This window comes from Ascidiella aspersa, chromosome 3, assembly GCF_963924565.1.
Source record: "Ascidiella aspersa chromosome 3, kaAscAspe10.2, whole genome shotgun sequence".
In the NCBI taxonomy this organism is placed as follows: Eukaryota; Metazoa; Chordata; class Ascidiacea; order Phlebobranchia; family Ascidiidae; genus Ascidiella; species Ascidiella aspersa.
This window is the reverse complement of record NC_139449.1, coordinates 19,099,573-19,117,755: the sequence shown is the minus strand read 5'-3', so window position 1 is coordinate 19,117,755 and position 18,183 is coordinate 19,099,573. Positions and strand designations below refer to the sequence as shown.

The window sequence follows — 18,183 nt, the reverse complement described above, 5'->3', positions numbered from 1 at the left end:
CGCCCAATCGTTGACATCAAAACCGCCGATGCCATATCGATGGCCCCCGATCATCCCATACCCTATCTCTAAAGTTTTAGACGTTGCCTACACGGCGCCTTTAGTCATATAGCTAAAATCTATATGGAATGGCCTCGCGCCCAGTTAGTAAAGTGGCGGCGGGCCGGATGATTCATACTGATGGGCCGTATAGGTTGCCGATCCATGCATGGTATAAATTGACAAACTTTATTTATAAGAGATGTGACACATTGAGCATACTAAACGATTAGCACATTGACACAACATAATATGACATGTTTTTGGTAATGAAGTTATGAGGGCCATTGCTCGCGCCCAATAGTTATATGGCTGCAATGAGATTACTGCCAAAAAATTTGCTCTCAAAACAGGCAAAATTATTTTAGAATGAATGAAGAGATTTAGGAAGTGCAATATTGTTTCTTGTTTAGGCAGTTAGAATAGGCACAACATGTAGTTTGGGTTGAACCATGGCCTAGTGACCCCTTGAATCCACCCCACCGGTAGTACCTATGTCTGCAGATACAAATTGATGCAAATATAGGCCTAAAGGTTTAAAATCTAGTAATTGCGGAATTACAGCAAATGACAAAGCGAATAAATTAACTAGAATAAAATAATTCATAATACCTCACCCCCCCCCCCAAACAAAAAAAAAAAATAATAATAATAGTAATACCAGTTTGTTATATTTGTTGCTAATAGCAATGACCAGTAGTTTATATATGCTCGACAAACATCATATTATAAGAAGTGACAAGTCTATTGATACCAAACTTACACAATTGTAAACAAAACCTTAGTTTAGGTTATGAGCGAAGTGAAGCATGAAAAGAGCAGCAACCAACAGTTTGCCTAATCCGGCAGCAGATACCCCACACCCCGAAGTAGTTGTAATTGGTGGAGCGGTCGTTTCGGTCCCCGATAAGAAATCCTCCATCCATTGGCTAGTGAACTGAGGCAGGTAAAGTTTCAAAGCAAGGGCTCCTATTCTTTCCTCCTGAGTTGTGTGAGTGAAGTACGACCATTTGGGAAAGAAGTGTAGTCCGGCCAGTAGCTCTATATCTCTCACTCTGGCGACGTGTTGCTGAAGGTTAGCGGGAACCCATTTGCTTGGCTCTTCGCTCTGTGCAGACAAGGTTGTCTCTCAGTGCAAATGTTTTGGAATATGTCGTTAAAAAAAATCAAGTTGTTTTGCAAAGAATTAAATTAAATTGTCACCGTTGCAAACGAACAACAAGTAAGGACAATATATAACATAATAACATAAAACTATATTGTCGTTAGCTTGTAAAACTATTTTTTATATATTTTATCTTGAAGTTTGTTTACCACGCCACATGGATCATCTTTGTAGTTGGGTATGATGAAACTAAGAACTTCAACTTGATCGGGTGATGTTTGGCACTTGTCAATTGTAATACCTAGTTCCTTACACCTCGTCACGACCAGGAAAATGTGGGTTGGTATCGGGGTGTCACCTCCAATAAAATCACCATAGCTGAACGTATGTAACTCATTATTGCTACTTAAAATGCATCAGGTAAAGAATATGCTTTAGTTCCAATGAGATTTGTTGGTGACCCATGGTTTGTAGTAGGGCTGCGGAATCGGAGTCGGACTCGGGACTCGAGTAAGACCACGTAAAACTACCCGAGTCCCGAGTCCGACATGCGCATGCACAGTACCAAATTTTAAACTGATATATCCGTCAACTGGAAATTGATAAGGTGGAATAGCATAAGGTGGAATATTTTCCAACCATGTATTATGGATTTGCGGAATATCCAAGGATCGCGGAATATCCACGTTATTTTAGTTATAGGTAAATCGGCGGAATACAGGCTGTAGAGTCAGGGCCGGACTCGAGACTCGACGAAATCGCACATTTGACAGGAATCGTACTCGGGACTCGGGAGTCGCTAGTCGGACTCGGCTTTATTTTTATGGCCGGATTCGGACTCGGGTTATTTTTCACCGACTCCGCAGCCCTGGTTTGTAGTAACTTGGGATTGTAATAATAGTCGTTCTAATTACAATTATAATTATTTTAAGACTAATTTTTGCTGAAACATCTGCTATGCAGTGGTAAACTAAGGTGAAAGACCCGATGCCAAAAACTTGTTTTTGGTAATTCCTAAATATGATCAAAGTTAAATAGGGCTGGAGTCATAAGGCATTGTCTAAACTAAAAAATACTTCGTTGCTCTAGTCTAGGATATATTATCTTGTACACTTAATTAAGGGTATTTATTTTAAAAAGTTCTATGTTACTGTTATCTGGTACCAGAAGGTTGCAGGGATTATGTCAAAATCTTGTTATGAAACGCTTTAATTTGCTTAAAAAACATAAACGACCTTTAATTTAAAAGTCTTTAAGTATATCAATAGGATGTGTTGTAGACCTATGCAACAAATAAATTAGTACCTGTGAAGTGTTTCATTTGTATCAACTATTCCGTCGTAATTGTAGTCAAATATCGGACCAGCAGCAACAGAAACTCCATAGTACGCTCCAGCCCACTGGGATAGTTGATTTGTCATGTAATTCCAAACTTAAAGAAATTATAAGGCTTATACTGATGATCGCTAATGCAACAAAAGTATCTCCATTTTCTTTAGCTTACCTAATGCCATAGGAATCAAAGAATTAGATTCTGTTTTACCAAATAGAACGATTAAATCTATATCGTGTAAATATTGTTTATTATGAGACAGAAATCTGTCCGTAAAAAAACAATATTTAATAATAATTAATAAAGTAGTTTGCTTCTGCTTTTTCGTAGCTATGGGTCACACGTTACTTTGTTTAGTTGCAGGGTACATCGGAACTGAGTTGCTCATAATCAATGCGTCATGAACGGCCTCACCGCTGGACAACTCTGTAATGTTAAGAGTGGCACATGAGTGAGGCTTTAAAATTTAAATGCATGTGCATTGGAGCGACCCAACTCCTCTGTAGGGCAGATTCATGAGAAACACATGCCCCATACTGTATTTTGCGCCCATTTTCACTCCGGTAATACGTAAATGCATTTTGTTTTCGCTGCGCGCAAATCCGAAATATTTCTCTGGTATGTATGGTCGTCGTGCGTCTTATCGCACCCTCCCTGTATAACACCTCACAGTTGTTTGGCGTAAACCCTAGATTTTAAACTAAACTACAATTTCAAAAAGCTCAATACAGTTTTTGTATGCATTTTGGAAACGATGTTGAAAAATTATAACCTAACGTATATATTTTGACAAAATAATGACTTTTTGCCAAGTCAAACTATTATAATCACCCCAATGGCCTAATGTAAACACAATTCATTGCTGTAATTTTATAAGAAACTGGTGTACACCTAAAAATTACACCATTAATAATATGTCGATTTCGCCTTATTAAGGCGAGAATTTTTTTTTTTCGATGACAGTAAACAACATAAAATTACGAAATAGGCTGGACTAAGCTGCAAAGCAAGCTCTAGACTCAACGACAACAGCTTTCCGGTGAAATTGTAACATGCATTAAGAGACCGGTCTGCTCAACCGGTCTGCATAGTTCTTAAAATTTCTGCCTTATACAGCACCTGGGGGGTACAAGAAAGATGATTGTAAGGTATCTTGAGCATCGTATGAAGAGCATCTTGTCTGGGATGAATTGTTAATTCGGAAATCGGCCCTGCTACAACCGCTTGGAGCAGATATGTTTGTCGACTACAAACATAAAGGCAAAATCTATTAAAGTTAATACAGGAAGGGCAAAGATAAATTACCCCTTCCCCGGGCCTGCAACACGAATTCACGATATAGAAATTGTTTTCATATACTTTCATCAAACATTAGGCTACCTTTTAAAAATAAACAAATACTCTCGCGCAACATAAAAGTCCACTCTTACCTCTTCCTTTAATGTAAATGAAACGTAAACAGAAAGTTGTCGTTGCATGTTGTATTGGTTGCTATAATCACGCTGGGAAAATGAGCAGTGATATGTTTCTGGTAGTTCTTCTAGATAAACGATTGGCCCACCATAAGGCTCGTTCACTGCGTCCCATGCATTACCTGTAAAATCAGTTTAAATAAATTCAAAAAGGTTAAAGATCAATTTTAATTAAGGTAGAAAACGTAAGACTGTCAGAAATGTAAATATCCTTTCTGTATGACGACACAAGTTACAGTCATTCAATTAAAACCAAAGAAAATTACGCAATCACTTCTGTTAATTTTCAAAAATTGAAGAACAAACTAAGGTACCACATGGATAACAGTTGTCACTTATAGATTATCGACCAATGTTTCTTTTTCGACAAAACATTTCTACAGGACATTCCCTTGCATTTACCGCATGCAAATGTACTTTGCAAATTATGCTTTCTGCAAGTACATTTTGCGATTGTTCATGTCGTAGTACAATTACATCGTATCACCTTACTGTGGAGCTGCTTATAAATCTGTCATAATAGGCTTTAAAGTTCGATTGATGTTTTTTATCACCTATCCCTCTGGATTCAAGGCAATATCTCGATCTTTTCCATTTTTTAACCTGAAAGTACGTGCGCATACATACCATGATAATTTATAGCAGCGGATGCATGTAGGGGCATATTTTGAGGTTCAACCCATTTTGTCGAATTGCTAGCTATCTTCAAGTAGAACTTTCTGTATCTTGAGTGGTCTAACGCAGGGTTTCCCAAACTGTGGTCCGCGGACCACTGGTGGTCCGCGACGACTGCACAGGTGGTCCGTGGCGATATGACAAGAAATTAAAAAGTTACATATATATTTTGTACAGCAGGGGTCGACAACCTACGGCCCGCGGGCCGGATCCGGCCCAGAGATGTAATTTATCTTTTGAAAAACTAGACACGAGTCCATTTCTCATACTTTTTGACTATTTTAACTATGCAAGTGCCAAAAATTTTCGCGCTTTGCGTTAACGATCTTTATACATCAGGTTTGTTTACGTTATGATGCTGTCATTTGAACTAGATTAGCGCTTCTTGCGCTGTGGAAGACTAACAAGCGCCAAAGTGCGTCGCGTACAAACGGAAAACTTGTTCAAAAATATGAACATAGATTTTTAATTTTTATTTTTAAAATGTAATAAAAACTTAAAATTTGAAAAGAAATGTCGGTATACCCCCAAAAAATTCGCGCTCGCTTCGCTCGCCAGGTGCTCCCGGACTTAAATACAGTACGTTAACAAACACTGAACTAGATTAACCATTAAGGTTATCGCGTTTTTTCAAAGTGGAATATTTTATTCCACTTTTCAATATGAATAACGACATGTGGACTGGAATTTTGAACCTAACAAACGCTTTTTGTCCCGCTTTGCGCCAACACTTTACTGCCTCCTTAAAAGTAACTAAATACGATTTTAAGTGCAAAAACATATTCGAAGCCCGCCTGAACAGTTGTTCTAACATTTTAATAACATAGTTCGTAGTTAACATTTTGTGCGGCGCGCAGAGACCTTTCTGAGTTTGGTTTTAGCCCACGATTAGAAAAAGTTTGCCGACCCTTGTTGTACAGTATGTGTACTCTTTCAAAAATAATTGAAAAAATCTGCATTTATTCACAAGTTATTGATTTCGAAAGGCTTTTCTGTCCAGTATCGTAAATCTTACTTGTTGCGCTTTGAATTTATGATGAATTAATGATTTAAGCAGAGGGAAGCAATCTCATCCGTCCCATTGATGTTGTCAGTTTAGTAAATATATAAAATTTGGTTTTATTTATGTTTTTGCTTTGTATTGCGGTTCGCGAAAAAACAGATTCACAAATAGTGGTCTGTTGTCCAAAAAAGTTTGGGAAACCCTGGTCTAACGTTTCACCGCCATTACCAATATGAAGGAGGGCTACTGCTTGGTACCCGGTTTCAATAACATCGATAAAAGACGATGCAGATGAATAGAATGTTCTGGCACAATCACGGAACCATTGTTTTTCGTAAATAAAGTCATCATTTTCCTATACCGAATAAGTGTGACGTCGTGTCGCATCCGAGTATTGTGTGTGTAGGAATAATATACTCTGTGATATTTAAATGAATGGACAGCTTTCAAACAATGAGGACATCAGCATCTTTCGGAGCATGAAGGAATGTACATTTGCTTTTAGTGAAATATGACACAAGCAAGTTAAAAAGTTTTTACCTGTTTTTTTGATTTCGTAGAAACTCCTTATTTTGCATGTTACATAGCGTTTCACCACGGAAGTCAACAGTTACTCCAGTATTTCCATGTGTCTTCTCGTGTGAGTGGACGGTTTAATTAAGAGTGTCCCAGATTCGTAACCATCGAGAACTACAAGAGCTGACTTATATTTAGTCATAAAATATTCGCAATACGTTTGACAAATTTCATCGTTCCATAGTATTCTGTGAAGTAGTGCTTCTCCATCAACCACATATTGGACTGCTTCAAGGTCATTTAGGAATATCAACATCAACAGTTTTCGATCTTGTCCACAACGCATTTGCCGAAGTTGGTTTGCATACTTGCCTCATTACGAAAGGGGACTCGAAAAGGGCTTGCGAATCAGTACACGATTTAAACTTAAAACACTCTTTGAAAACATCTTCATCCAAGTTCTTCGCAGCAATTACAAAGCGTTGAAACAATAGTCGTGGATTGATGGGTATTTCATAAACATCAAGTTTACACATATACTTATACCCAATAACCTTAACCTGTTGCTTTTTCCAAAAAACAAATTCTAAAGCATTTTTCGTGTGCATTAATTTTAGGATTTTTAGGCCAAGTGACTTCGCTTCCAAAATGTTAACATTGTCAACGTAGGCTACCTCTTCGTTGCAACGCTGCAAAGCTCAGCTTTCGACACAAAAGGGTTTCGGTCTTTAAAAAAAGAAATCAATTTGTTTGTATCGAACGTATCGCGGTTTTGACGTACGTTTGATAAATCCTTATGCTGTTCGTTTCTTACGTTTTTGATACAAGTTAATACGTTAGTAAAAAGAGTGTTAGTAAAATTTGCACATTTTGGCATTAATAAAAAGCTGAATACACATTTCGAAACAAAGCAATCTGACTAATTTAACTGAGTAAAATGTTTTGGGTCTACAATGGGAGACTATTTACCAAAGCATTTATGCAATTTACTGTTTCAAAATGTATTATTAAATTTCAAGTTGTCCCGTGGTAATGGGACAATTGCCTAAAAGTTTAAAGTTGTGATGTCGTTATGACGTCATATGCTGGTCTAATCGTTTTCATATAAGACTCATATGAGACTAATCTCTTGCTGGTATTAGGACTATTATGAAATTTTAGACTAGATTAGGCTACCATGCTTATGGTTTTGACGTCACTATGACGTGTTAGACACCAAATTTTTTTTGGTGACTTTTTGGGGAAGTTTCGGGGACCTTTCCTGATATGATTCAGCAAAAAAAACAGTTGCAATTAGTCTTAGGTTTGAGCTTTTTTTCACCTAGATTTATTGGCCTATTATATCTCAAGTTCCAAATAGCCTACTTTCACTTTAGAGAGCTATAAAATAACTGTTAGGATTTACCATCGCGGGCCAAATATACTTTATTTGTCGAACATTATGAACATGATTATCGTTAATTGAAGGAAATATGAATAACGAGGCAACAAAAATTGACAACTGTCGTATAGTTAAAAAAATAATCTAAATTTAGTTTTAAACTGCATCCGACAACATTTAGGTCTACTTTATCTTCATTAAGAAAATATTAATCAACCTGGCGGGCCGGATCTGGCAAGCATGTCATATAGTTTGGTGATCCTGATTTAATCACATTAAACATACAATTTAGTTTGAAAAAACATATTAAACAACTTACCTTCATCCAAGCTGTACAACAACCTCGCATTTGCTTCAGTTTCGGAAAGGCCCTGCGAAAACAACCTTTAAAGATAAAGGTGGTTGCATAAATCCATAAAAAGCTATCGCGTGAAAGAAGCAAATCTAAAAAAATATCTTAATGCATGTTGCGTTCAAAAAACAATTAGAACCAGGTACAAATACGTTTATGCAAATGTTTAGCATTAGGTAAAAAACAGCAGAATATGTCATCACCTGGCAGACGGTACATCCCAGATTGTCAGTTGCAGGCCCTGGCGTTGTTGGAAGAGTGCAAGCAGCCGCCCCAATCCCCAACGGTGGATCTGGTATATTTCCATGTTCAGACATTATGTGATACAAAGCGCCTTTTGTGCCGTTGTTGGGAGCTGGATTTAGCGAAAGTAGATCTGCGTTTTTTTGCAAAAAATAAGGTTTCGCCTCTAAATTTGACAGCACAGCCGGTCGAACCACTTTACCTGTCAGGAGATTGTACACTTCTATACTTTCGAAGGGTTCCGTAGCGTTAAAGTTCTGTTTAAAACCTGGTCCGTGTGCAACAAATAAAGACTGGAAAAAAGCACACAGTCATATATAATGTCCATCCAACTGTATAATGTTGTGAGGGATGTATACAAATATGGGAAAGCGAAGCAAAACGGACCCCTCACTTTTCGCGAAAACAAAAATTACCAGCGTCAATATTTGTTTGGTGAAGAATGACTAACGTCAAAAAAACGTTTGTGGCTAAAAATCAGGCAGATTTGATTTAGCACAAACCAGGGAGGGGAGGAAATGTCTTTTGGGGATGTTCAAATAAGGATAGCACGGCAGTGCAGTTATGTGTTGGTTACTAAAGTTTAAGTATATAGTTTAATTTATTTTTGGGCTAAATATTTGTAAATAAGGGCCTATTTATTAATCAAAAACAGTTAGACTTTTTCAGTTTCGAGATTTTAAAGAAATTAGGGTTCATGCGATGCTTAGTATTGGGCGAAAACGGACCCCTTACAATGTTGTTCGTTATTACTAGTGTACCACAACTTTAGGTTTTACTTTTACTGTTTGTGTTTTATTGGGCTTTCAGTAAGGCACTTTTTCAACTGGAATAAAATTACTTACTTTACATATCTCAATATTTATATTTAAATAAGTTTTGCAAAGGCGATACACAATCAAAAATTTCAACAAGATCTCCTGCAAAAAAGATCGATTGATATTTCTTTGAATGCTAAAGAGTTGGTATAACGCATTGGATTAGAGATATAAGGCAGTTATATTGGCTACGTCCTATTTATAACAATTTAACTTTTATATTTATGCAATTCTACTTACGTTTAGTACTAGGCTATTTTAGTTTTCTAGTATTCGCCTACTTTTAATAAAATATCTTTAGGCTATAAGGCGCCAGGTATATCATTTCACGTTATGACGCAACTTGTGACAATATCTCTGATAATTGTCAAATGTTATGCACCCCTCAAACAAAATTCTTGATCCGACAATTCCACGCATCAAAGCAATTAAGTTATTTTTAATATTGGAGTCCCTTTTACCCCATGCAAAAATCGGCATAAAAGGTTAATTTGTTAGGAAGGTAGGCTTCTTTCGCTTGTGCTTTTTAGCATAGGGTAACCTACAAAGCTACCTTTCGGTAGCTGCACATTAAAATTGTTTGGTAAAACTCTTAAAATAGGATTTATCCCTAAAGGCGTCTGTTTTGCCCAGCCTTTCCTATATATTTTACAGTTAAGTAGATGTGGTTTGTTAAGTGAAATGACAATAATATATATTAGGCTAGTATTTGATATTTCACTACACCCGTGTGTATAAAAACCAACAACGAAAAGCAATTGCTACAAACTTATCTGTAAATAAAGCAACAAAGCGATCCTACGTGCATGCTTTCAAGTTCGTTGTCGTAACCATGCATTCCGCCGTCACAAAACGTAGTGGTGCCCGTTTTCCTGCAGAAAAGCAATGAATATATAAGTTAATCATTTTAGCGAAGCGATAATGATAATCTGATGTGATCAACCATATCATTTAAATAGAAAAACAATAAAGAAAAAGTATTAAGTGTTATTCAAACGTTTAATAATAAGTGTGTACGACTTCAACAAGTTTTTTTTTTATCTTATTGCCATATTAGCTGGAAACTGATATGAAAATAGTTTTGTATTTAGTGTACCCTCCAACCAGCCATGTGTCGTCCATAACAAGTTGCACTTCTCCTATGCGGTCGTTATTGGCGTAATGAAACCTCTTAGGAAAGTCTTTTGTCTTCCGATAAGCCTGCAAATAAAACAGTTAATTCTGACGGATATAGGTTTGCTATGATAAAGTGCCGTCGTTTGGGCAAAATACTGTGCTACACAACAACCATAGTTTAAACTTATTATTCAGACCTTAACAATACGCCAACGTCCCAAACTAATTTGTTATCGTTGTATGCCCGACTTTGGATGGAAAAGAAGGTTTATTAAAACTGTTGTATATCAACGTGCTGTGGATAGCCATCACAAAAAGGCCGATAAAAAGCAAAAATAGGCCGGTGACATCGGACAGAATCAGGCAAAAAAGTGCTTATTTGTTATTTACGCATTTGTGAAAAATATCTTTAACATACCTTCCAATGACTTTCACTCTGTGTACATTTTAATTGATTTACAACTGCCTCGGCATCGAACTGTGGCCTCAAACTTTCGTTTCGACTCTTTCCGATTCTGCCAAGAGCGCCTCCATAAAAATCCACAAGGTCCATGTCGACTCCATATTTATCGATGTAGTTTAGTCGTTCGCAACTCTGTGGGGCCATACCTTTTAAAATTAAAATATACACTTTTATTAGAAACTGTGCGGCTAAAATATGTGGATTACATTAGGTATTCCCAAATAAATGGTGTCGCAGCCAAAACCGATTCCAAAATCCAGAAGCAGATTCAGGAAAAAACAAACCATGGTATTGATGTAATGATGTTATTTGGCATCACGTCAGACGGCCCTACTTTTCGTCTAAAATAGCTGTTCTAAACACCATAACTGAAAATATTGGTCAAAAAAATACTTAAGATCAGTTATGTCCCCATACTGCGTTTTTTTTTTTTTTTGAAAAATTCTATTTGCTTAAACTCACTTAGTAAAACCCACGAAACAAATTAACAAAATCACAGCTCAAGGCCAGGGCGAAACAAGACGCCGTATTGTAAACAAGTCAATTTGAATTGTAAGTCCCTGGTAAGATATTTAAAAGATTACTTCAGTCCCCGTCCAAGTCTTTGGCATAGCACGTAAATTTCCAAGTCAAGTCATTAGCTTTAAAAACAAATGTTAAACTCGTAAATTTAGTAATTTCATTTAATTTCACGCAATATTTTGTAAAACAAACCCAAATCGACACAGCAAACCAATTTGTTTAAGTCTATACATTGAGTCAAAACATTTTTCACGAAAAGTTTTTTTCAATTAAAACACTGGGATAAATGTAAGTCATTTGCCTTAATGACTTAATTCCAAATCAAAATATTTGAGCAAATGGCTTAAGCCAAGTCAAGTAATTTGAAACCATCAGTGACTTAAATCTTTCTACTTCTGGTAAAACGACCCGGAATACTTACCAAATTAACTTGCAAGCATACAAAGATTCAGTCAGCCGGGCTAAATTACTTTTATGACTGTATATTTGTTTCTCTTATCGAACATGAATAATCCCCCTTTTGAAAACAAATACATTTCACTAAGGAATGCCCTCTATACAGGCAATTTTGTGTAGTTAGGTTTTAGATTTTAAAGTGATGTAAACAAAAAGATTAATTCCTTGGTTACCGTGATCTGTCAGTAAAATGAGGTTGACGCAGTTGTCCAATCCCCGTAATTTAAGGCCGTTCATCAGCATCGCGATGATCCCGTCCACAACTATAAGTTCGTCATCAACCTCCGGTGATATCGGACCGGTTCCGTGACCTTGATGATCCAAACTACTCACATACAAGGCAATGAAGCTGGGCCTGCAAAAGCAAATCAGTTGTTAAGCATAAAACTGTATATGATACGTTTTAATTGCAACGGTTTTGTAAATATAGAACACTTTGGACCCAGACACGTCTTCTTACCTTTCCGCTGGTGGTAAATCGAGCCATTCTAACACCGAGTATATCCTTTCTTCGTTTGTTATCGTTCCGTTGTAGGTGTGGTAATAGTCGGGATACCTTGTTATATTGACGTCCGACCCCGGCCAAAAGTACGTGGCACTTTTCTTGTTTTGATTACTGGTTGTTACCCATATCTAATAAAAACACAGTAGTTTAAACAAACACAGGGCCTATCTATTAACGGAAATTTGAAAAAAAAACTACAGCACTAAAATAACACATCGCTTCCAGTTAAAACATTAATTTTACTTAGGTCAGTAGTTCCCAGCCTAAAGGCACGTTTTTAACCCTAAATGATACCTAGAGTTATTTCACATTCTTTTGTATCCATATTTTTGCTTTATTAGTGAGCATCTTAAAACATTTTTGTGTACGATTTGAGTGCAACAAACCCAGAATGTTTTTCCACATTGTGTACAGTTGATGTGTAGCCCATTGCTTCCGTTAGTTTATTTACAGAATTACTGCTTGGCGAAAATTTTAGTAGCGGTGCCGGGAAACTAATTATGTTTTATGAACCGTGCCATGAGGCCAAAAAGGTTGGGAACGACTGACTTAGGTCAAATAAATTAAAATGTCTCATCCTACCGGTTCACCTCCCCACCAAAAGGGTTGGAATCCGTTAGGGGAACCCAAATAAAACTCCATGTTGCGTTCATAGTCGTACATCGAGTTCTCAATTACTCCGTGTGACTCTGGATAAAGACCCTTAACATAGAGCCATACCATAAATTACACACTCTACAGCACAGGACCCAGGGTGGCCCAAGATTGTCAGCATACAAGGCCACGATATTATTGATGACCCTTCACGGGCCAAATACAAAAGGAACATTAATACTTAGTTTAATCTTTCATTTATTTGTTACGTCATGGTTATTACTCAAAAAATAGATTTTCGAGAAAACACGTAAATCTGCACCTTGAAACCGCGATAAAAAATTGCGCGTATTTTGTTTTATTCGGAAAAGCTTACGCTTTATAAAAATACTTAAAAAAAAATAAAAAATACATTTCTCGATATAGGCTACGCATTTTGAAGATATAAAGGATTATGATACTGCTTTATATAATTGTACTTGAGATGACCTCCTGACACCCACAACCAAGAACACCAACCGGACCCCCATAGCACTAACGTACCGTAAACAAATCAATATTGGACAAACTGGACAAACCGGCATAAAAGTGACATAAGGCATGGACAAATGGACAAACCTGTTGGCGAACATTTCAATCAAGGATTACACAGCTTAGAAGACCTTCGAGTTGCAGTGATCAAAAAAGTAATGAACAACACCCAAGCAAGGCTCACAGACGAACAAAGCATACAAAAAAGTACGATGCCACCAATGTTGGGCTTAATGTGGATTTGGGCTTTATGTCACACTACTCCTCATAGCACACTTTTCTACACCTAGCGTACTTTGAAGCACAGACCTCCAGGTATTATTGTGTTTTTTTGTTTTTGCGTCAGTCACACTCGTCTCTGCGAGCATGTGCCTGTGGAATTGTGGATATGACTTCATTATTCTTATCGCATTTTATTTTTTTTTTGCGCTTGTGCTTATACTTCGTCCATTTTAATTGTTTTCATTTCTACTTTGACCTGATAAGCATGGTTGTGCGAAATCTCGTCGAGAATTCAATGCAATTTGTCTTTATAGTGCCACCTGATTACACTAAGTCCTTTTAAACCTATTATATTGGAGCTCTAGATTTACATAATATAACAGTTTACTATTATGCTTTGGGGGTTCTACCTGTAATGTTATTGCAATCATAGATTGCGATCAATATAAGACTTTGACTTAGGTAACGTTATACGCTATTCAAGACGATGTCAACCTTTTTTTATAATTTCAAAAATGTGGCCAAAGCTCATAAGAATGTTTTAACGAAAATCCGTCGCTGGTTATTCACAGTTTTCCCAAACATGAGCTCTTACCGTAGCTATTGAATAGTGGCTGGGAAAAGTAATGGTTGGGTACACTGGGCGCATGTACGGTGCATGGACTCCACACGATGCTGAATAAACAAAAGGAAGCTGGTAAATGATTACCAAATTTCATCTAATCACTGAGTTTCATCCTATACCCAATTTCCACACATTTGGTGTTATTCCCCTGTAAATATATTCAGCCTTGAATCCGTCAACGGAGAACAATATGACTGGTGGACTTTCAAATCTATACAAATTATATACATTTAAAGCATTAATATTGTTAAGGATAACCACTACTGCTTCAACAAGGTAGTCCGTTTACCCTTGTGGGCATCTTAGCTCTTCGGAATTCGGGCATTCGGTCTCAACCCACGCTGTTTGTCCTGAAACATATGTAGTCGTACAACAATTATAACGCACATTTTTATCAAATATGAAGAGCTGTAGCTAGCTTCTTCTGTCATTGCAAATTTATTTATTATTCAATCATTTTCAGATAATGTTCTGTAGAGCAGTCACCATAAAGTAAACACGTAGAAAGCAACATTTTATTAAAATAGGAAATATTAGCTGATGTATTATTTTATTCAATAAATACACTTTTCCCTTAAAACCAAATCATAAGAAAAATATCAGGGGTCTACAAATGTTGGTGCATTAATAACAAAAACACACATAGCGCATTTAGGGCTACTAATTTGGGGTCAATTTTATTTCACGTGACGTTACTAAACATCTACTTGTATTTTTGTTGCTCTCCGAAAGGTCTTTTTCGTACAACTGTCCAATGTGACAATTAGACAGTCAAACTTAATCAGGTACCTTGGCACGAAACTTGGTAGTCAGAGCAACAGGTATTTTTTTCTAAACACCCGACTTGACAAGAACACCTTTCGAGTACCACATCACACTGGCCATTGCAGCGATATCGGTTATCTAAAAATTCATTTAAACGACCAAAATTACAATCAAAAATATTAATTCCCTGTAATTAACACTAGAAACATCTGTCGTTAATTGATCATTTTACACCTATCTTTAACAAATTAAACCACAATCGTTAGGATAGTAGGCTTACTTGTCTATATAAAATAAGTTCATTCCACTTGCCTGCCACTATTGTTGTCCATGATATATGCATTAGCAAAAACACTTTGCAGGCGTAAACCAGTTTAAAATCCATTGCACGAGAGGACGTTTAACAGCTAAATGCGCAAAATTAGTCTAGACAGCAAAAAGTTTTTTTTTTTTTCTTAAAATAACCTTTTCTATTACGCAAACTAAATCTTTGCCTACTCCTAGCGGTGAGTTAAAAAACGTTTGCCATCAGCTATGGTCTCTGCAAAACTTTAAAATTTATGTAATTATCGAGACCATTTTAAGTAAGAAGAACAATTCAAATGGTAAAAGCCGTACATATTATTACTCCTTATAAGTATTTGAATTTCAGTAAAACGGTTTTCATACATTTATAGTTGAACTAAATGTGTCTTGACAACCTACTATTAATATGGTATGTCAATTATCACATGGACATTTGACGTCCAACTTGAGCCACTTTTTACCTCCATGCGCGCTTTTGCTTTTCGTGAAGACTATAGGACTATCCGGGGCTCCGTAATATTGAGTAGCCTAAAGCCTAATCTTTTTTCAACGTTACAAACCACGTGGACAGTTTTTGAGCGCTGCATTATTTTATTAAAGCAGTATATTATTTTTTGCGTCTTGTGTTTGGTCTATAGTGATTCTACCTTATTGAATTTAACATGCGACTATCGGGCTGAAAATTTTAGCCACCGCTGGATTTTCCTATCACTAAACTATTCCACGCTTTTAGTCACTTCAACTAGTATAGCCATGCCTCAAAAATGTACATCGTTTGACAAAATACTACATTGTTTGGCAAAACATGACAGCAAATATTCGAAATGGCTGGGACGTTCAAATTTTGAAAATATAAGTTTTTTAAGGCCTCCCATTATATAGACAAATGAAACAACTTAGAGCATATAAGAACTACTCATGATTGAGACTCAGAGCAAATTGTATAGGTCTCAAGGGGAACTTGTGTTTACGTCGAAAGTACGAAAATATTCTTACGTCATCAGAAAAAGTTTTTGAGGGTAAAAATCATTTTTTTGTCATTGTCTATTTAGGACTTACACACTTCTTGCCAGATCTAACATTTCCAAAGTTGTTTTGATCAATGGTAGCTGATCAAATCTAACAATCTGTTAAAAAAATTGTTTAAAACTCGTACTGATATTATAATCGCAACAATTCTTGCACCACGGTAATATTAAAAAACTAGAAAAAGTATGCTTTGTTCAGTGTATATTTCTGGAAACGGAAAATTTGTTTAGGCCTAATGTGCTGTTCAGCTGCTTTCCAAAGGCTTGCGCGTTGCAATGGGTTGTCAGTGAGTATGATATTGGATATGTTGGTTGGTTGTTTGTTCTGTTTAATACTTATTTTTTCTTTATGCTATCACGTTGACCGGAGGAATACATTTATGATTCTTATGTTGCTGTGCATTGTTTGTGCTTTATTTGTAAGATGATTTATTTCCTGCATTAATATTGGCATGAGGGGCAGAGTCAGATGTTTTAAAACATAGAGTAAAAAGTGTTAAGGATAGGGATTTTGTAAGCGGTCTAAATGCGCATTAGGGCTGTCGCGAAGATGTTCGAGATGTTGAGTTGGCTTTTCGTAGTGGATGTTGGTCTGTTTCCTGATGATTTTCTTTCGGTTGTACGAAGATGATGATGGGAAGATGTTTCCATTGATTTCGTTTTTTTTATCCTGGTTTAATAAGGAAAAATAAATAAAAATATTATCGCAATAGCCTATACCACATTAAGTCGATTTAATTGCGGGAAAATTAAGTTTTAACGGTATGAATGTCCCTATACGTATAGCTACAACAAAAATAAGTAAATCGTCCACTTGATGGTGTTAGACTTAACAAAAACCCACTTTAATAGTTCACACTTGGAATTAAAATAACAAAAGAGATAATATACGTTAGCCCAGTGGTTCTCAACCTTTTATGCTTCGTGGCCCCCTTTGAAAGGCTTTCGACCCTCGTGGCCCCCCTGCTTATAAAACTACCAAGCATTGTGTTTAAAGTCTTTTCACTTATTTTACTTCTTCACGTTAACAACCAATACAGCCAAAAATCAACGAATGAATGCACTTACTTTCTAAAATTTTAACAAATAAGTTATTTTAATTTTAATTAACTTAGTTAGTCATTACAAACCTTGTTCTTCGACGCCGCCAAGGTATTTTCTCATATTCGGCTATGTTTTGTACTGAGCCAAGCGATGTCACTACATTCGTCGAGATGAATACTCGATTTTCATTTTATTAGTGCGTTACTATTAGCCACTTGACAAATAAGCTGCATAAACCGCTAAATGTTGGCCTAAAAATGACCTTTTGAATTACCCGGTACCGGTAGCGTACTTTATGCGTTTTACGGTGAAATGTTTTTTTTTGCAACTGAACGCCCTTAAAGGAAATTGCGAACCGTTGCACCTGGCAATACACACTAGTTGCTCGCATAATAGCATTTTTCGGACACTTAATGATTAGGTTAAGTGTATCGGCAAGTAATAATTGGCCGCTCGAAATAACGCTAACGCCGCATGATACATGACTATCTACAAAGCAGCACAGTAATTGTTTTGCCACAGCGACAGGTCTCTAACCAAACTTGCCACTCGCGAACGACCAATTAGGCGTAACTTTTCGCGATAAAACGAATAAAAACGATTCAATATTTTACTTTAAACATCCCTACTGACGAGTCAAAGCAGGTGTCAGAAAAATGTGTTACAAAACGTTACAAGAAAGGTTTACAGTCATATTAAAAACTCAAAATTGGTAAATTTTGAAAATAGTGACACTTTGGTTTTAGCAATATCTAATTGGAGAGTTATGCCGGTGGCCCCCCCAATGACCGCTCCGTGGCCCCCCAGGGGGGGGGGGCAAGGGCCACGGTTGAGAAATCCTGCGTTAGCCCTTTGTTGTCTACTGTTACATATAAGCATAAAAATTATTATTATGAACAGAGTTGATTGGTTTATTGGATACAAATTTTAAAGATATGTACTTTTACTAAGTTCGGCATGACGTGGTTGACTTCCTAAAAATGCCATTTGTTATGAATTGAATGGCTTTACGAAGCAGTGTCGTCGTGCATTTTACACTGTTTTCTATGTGGAAACATTACATAGTTTT

At 36.6% G+C, this 18,183-nt stretch overlaps 1 protein-coding gene across 1 annotated transcript; it reads right to left on the bottom strand.

Moving 5' to 3' along the window:
* Nucleotides 1-820: 820 nt before the first annotated feature.
* On the bottom strand, nucleotides 821-13,995 carry LOC146160591 (ectonucleotide pyrophosphatase/phosphodiesterase family member 3-like). Its single transcript, XM_083384970.1, has 16 exons — nucleotides 13,942-13,995; nucleotides 12,582-12,701; nucleotides 11,955-12,127; nucleotides 11,668-11,849; nucleotides 10,472-10,662; nucleotides 10,034-10,137; nucleotides 9,740-9,809; nucleotides 8,322-8,412; nucleotides 8,080-8,252; nucleotides 7,844-7,895; nucleotides 3,908-4,071; nucleotides 3,597-3,723; nucleotides 2,826-2,903; nucleotides 2,450-2,576; nucleotides 1,354-1,522; nucleotides 821-1,147 (listed from the first exon to the last, which is right to left on the bottom strand). The coding sequence occupies exons 1-16, from the start codon at nucleotides 13,993-13,995 to the stop codon at nucleotides 821-823; spliced, it is 2,202 nt and encodes a 733-aa protein (XP_083241096.1).
* Nucleotides 13,996-18,183: the final 4,188 nt, after the last annotated feature.